Here is a 3,767-nt window from a genome sequence, read left to right as displayed (position 1 = left end):
ATCTTTCTCTCTTATTTCTCCAAATTAGATTTTAGAAAGTGATGGAGATAAAAAGGAAAGATATATTCATAGATTTCTATAGAGAGAAACATGGCTGGAAATGGAGAGAGGATTGAGTATTTTTAGAGAGAGATGGAAGGAGCTCGGCTGGAGAGGATTTTTTAGAAATGGAAAGAAAGAGAGTGGGGAGGCTCTCGGCTATAAGGAAGGAAAAGAGTTTCAGGAACCGAGATGATCTCTCCTCACGGCTGAAACCATTTTTAATCATCTTCTCCACAGTTAAAGAAAAAAAAAAAAAGGAGTTTAGAGAGAGAGAGGCTGCTCGGCCATTAAAGAAGAAACCAAGAGCTAGAGAGAGAAAGTGAGTGAAAGAGTATTTTTTGGTTTTCTTCTTCTGTCATCCTTCTCTTTGTGAGAGAGAGAGGAATAGATTGAGGGAGTTAAAGAGAGAGAGAGAATTACTGTTTTCTGTAGAGAGAGAAAGATTGATATCAATTTATAAAATCAAGTTTAAATCATCTTTTTCTTCTTCTTCCTTTTCTGTTTCTGTTATTGAGAGAAAGAGAGAGTTTCTTATTGTTTTAGAGAGATAAATAGAAAGGTTAGAGTGAGAAAGAAGGAGAAAACAGAGAAGGAAAGAGAAAAAAACCAGAGAAGGAAAATTATTTTCTCACCTGGAAATCGTTTCCGGGAAGATGAGAAAATAATTTTCCCTAAGGTTCTGTTTGGCTGCGCAGAAGGAAAAAAAAAGCGAAAAAAGGTGTTTTCTTCTCCGAATCTTTTTCTTTCTTTAATGTTATTAATTTTTATCCCTCCCACCATGATTATGATCTCTTTAGTGATGAGTAGCTAATTTATCTAATCTATGGTTAGGATGAAACCTTAGTATCGCGTAAATGTCTGACTTTTTCAACTCATATCTAATATCTTCGAAGTACTTTTAAATGATAAATTGATTTTTCTTATTTAAATTCATGATATATCTTTCATTAACTATACTTATATTTTGATGATTCATGTTTAGACTAAGTGTCTTTAATGTCTCATGCTTAGGATTTGATAGTTAATAGTTAGATTATCACTTGAATATTTATTTTTGAAATCAAAACATTATATTTTATTCCAAGAAAGTTGTATTTTCCGAGGATGATAGATTTGTCTCTCCTTGAGTTATAGAAGATCGAGTTGTCACTAATTAGGCAATAATTTACGCATATTTAGGTGGATTCTGAAACCCTAGACTTTCTCCACATAAAACTTTTCCTTACACTTTATTTTCCCGTTATTTTGGAATTATTCATTATTTTTCCCACCTCAATATCTTACACCAAAGTAAATCCAAATTAGTTATAGGAGTCAGAATAGATTGACTTAGTCTCTGAGGAACGAACCGGTCTTACCGGAATTATCACTTGACGCCCGTATACTTGCGGGTGGTGACCTATTTAGGAAACTTTTTAGGCCCATCAACTAACAATAGAAAACATTGCAAGTCATTTGCAGGTTTGTTTCTCCTCCATATTGGGAGTTAAATCTGCATTCGATTAGTCAAGAAATTTCACTTTTCTTTCTGGAGAAATTCCGTCCGACATTATTTAATTTTCTTTATAATATTTAAATATGCAGAAACTCCGCAATTTCTTGAAAAAATACAAAGATGACGAGGAAGTCAAAAACATTACGACATCTTTAGCATACGAAGCTTTTGTTACGTCCGGTGCTGCTTCAGAATATCCTTCATCTTTGGTGAATGTCCAGCAGGCACTTCCGCGATTTTGTAAATTTTCTCCACAAGTTCAATCATTGTTTTACTTATAATGCTTGCATATCTCATTATGTTGAATTTGATGTATCAGGTGGATATAATGCAACCCAGGTTCAGTCGGGTGAGGGTCTTCAACAACGATACAGGAACGACTTCGGTCTGGAATATTCATCTGAATATGTAAGAAGGCATATGATGATAAAAAGAACGAAAAGTGGTAGGGGTGTTATGAAGATGGTTCATGAACAAAATTTGGCAAGACAAAGAATGTTTTTCGCCAGAGGAACTATTGATAATCGTAACATGGTAAATGTCAATTCTGGGGTTGAAAATATGAGACCATCGTTCGTTCCTCAATATTCAATGATTAGTTCATCGGGTCCAACAAACCAACTCTTACCACCAATGTTTGGTAATCTAGCTATACCAGAACAGCCTACCATGCGAGCACCACCACTGCAAAATGGAGGGTACCAATTTGTACAACAACCTAGATTTTCAACACTTGAATCACCACTAGTGCAGAATGATGGGTACCAGTTTGTGCATGAGACGAGCTTTCGAACATCAATGTCACCAGCAGTGCAGGAATATGCACCACCACTGCAGAATGGAGGCTATGAATCAGTACAAAACCCTAGCTTTTAACCACCATCGGCACCATCCGTGCTTGAATATGCACCAACTATGCAGAATGGAGGGTATGAATTACTACTAAACCCTAGCTTTCAAACACCCCTGGTACCATCAGAACAGAGTTATTCACCACCTATGCAAAATGGAGGGTATGAGTCAGTACAAAACCCAAGCTTTCAAACACCAGTGGCACCACTAGTGCAGGAATATGTGGCACCTATACAAAATGAAGGATATGAATCAGTACAAAACCCTATCTCTCAAACACCATTGACACCATTAGTGCAGGAATATGTGCCACCTATGCAGAATGGAGGGTATCAAGTTGTACAAGAGACTAGCATTCCTACACCAGTGCTGACACCACCACCGCCAGCGGAAGCTGCACCACAAGAGCAAGACGAATGGAATGATTTGGACGGTCTATTTGATTTAGAAAACTTGAGTCCTATTGTATCACTTAACTCAAATGAACTACTATTCAACGAAGAAGACTTCAGCAATTCATTTTTCGAAACTCTGGCGGACATTGGTGACAAGGCATGACTTACTAGTTTCTTATAGATACTTACGTTCTTTAATTTAAACTTATTAGCTACAGTTTAAGGTAACTCAAAATTATTTTGGTTAATGAATGCAGAATGGATATGGAGAGTTCGATATGGACTTTGATGTGAGCGACTTTATGCAAGCTAATGATGACAATATGCAGCTGTGAGTTTCGTCAAGAAGATCGATCGACTGGTTATTCGTGGATGGGAGGATGGAGGAGCTTATATTCGATCGATCGGGGTCGTGTTGTGTTGTGAAGTTCAGCTAGTAGATAAATTGTTTATGTTCATGTAGAAACTTAATATCAAACTTTCTATGTATTTGGATATTAATTTCTTGTTTTAGTTTAAGTACTTTGTTGTTTTAGTCATTTAAGTACTTTGGTGTTTAAGGTTAATATTACTATGAAAAAACTCAGTTTGTAAAACAGTTTTTGGATTTGTGACAAAAGCTTAATCAGTACAGGAGTTCTCTCATGTTTGAAGTGTCACTAAAGGTTAGTTGGATTCGAGAAGAAAGCAGGAAAGTGGGCTGGAACTTGGGCCCAAGAAGAAGGGGATTCAAGGCTTGGGAATACTGAAAGAAGAAGAAATCGTCGATGATACCTAGACAAGGACTGCAAAAGAAGCGAAATCAGTTATTGGAGGAATATATATAAGATGATTTCTTATCGAAGATCTGCTTGAACCGAGGGAGAATGATATGCAGTGAAGCTTTGCTTCTTGTTTGTGTTTTGGATTATAGTAATTGTTAACCTGTTAAGCATAATTGTACTCTTCTCCCTTTTAATGAATTTCTATCTAGCCTTTCCAAA

The 3,767-nt window shown here is 36.4% G+C and overlaps 1 protein-coding gene across 1 annotated transcript; it reads left to right on the top strand.

Moving 5' to 3' along the window:
- LOC147531697 (uncharacterized) lies at nt 1–3,767 on the top strand. Its single transcript, XM_086649069.1, has 4 exons — nt 1–760; nt 1,627–1,777; nt 1,857–2,941; nt 3,042–3,767. The coding sequence occupies exons 3-4, from the start codon at nt 2,453–2,455 to the stop codon at nt 3,117–3,119; spliced, it is 567 nt and encodes a 188-aa protein (XP_086505195.1). The 5' UTR covers nt 1–760; nt 1,627–1,777; nt 1,857–2,452; the 3' UTR covers nt 3,120–3,767.

Source organism: Eschscholzia californica, unplaced genomic scaffold (genome assembly GCF_041429995.1).
Source record: "Eschscholzia californica isolate CP2 unplaced genomic scaffold, dmEscCali1.0.p SCAF_6, whole genome shotgun sequence".
NCBI lineage: Eukaryota > Viridiplantae > Streptophyta > Magnoliopsida > Ranunculales > Papaveraceae > Eschscholzia > Eschscholzia californica.
The sequence above is the reverse complement of the archived record's forward strand: the minus strand, read 5'-3'. Positions and strand labels throughout refer to the sequence as shown.

Coding starts and splice junctions, on each gene's coding strand:
- LOC147531697 (XM_086649069.1), top strand. CDS start 2,453: ATGCAGAATGGAGGGTATGAATTACTACTAAACCCTAGCTTTCAAACA. Junction 2,942..3,041: donor TGGCGGACATTGGTGACAAG/GCATGACTTACT, acceptor TAATGAATGCAG/AATGGATATGGAGAGTTCGA.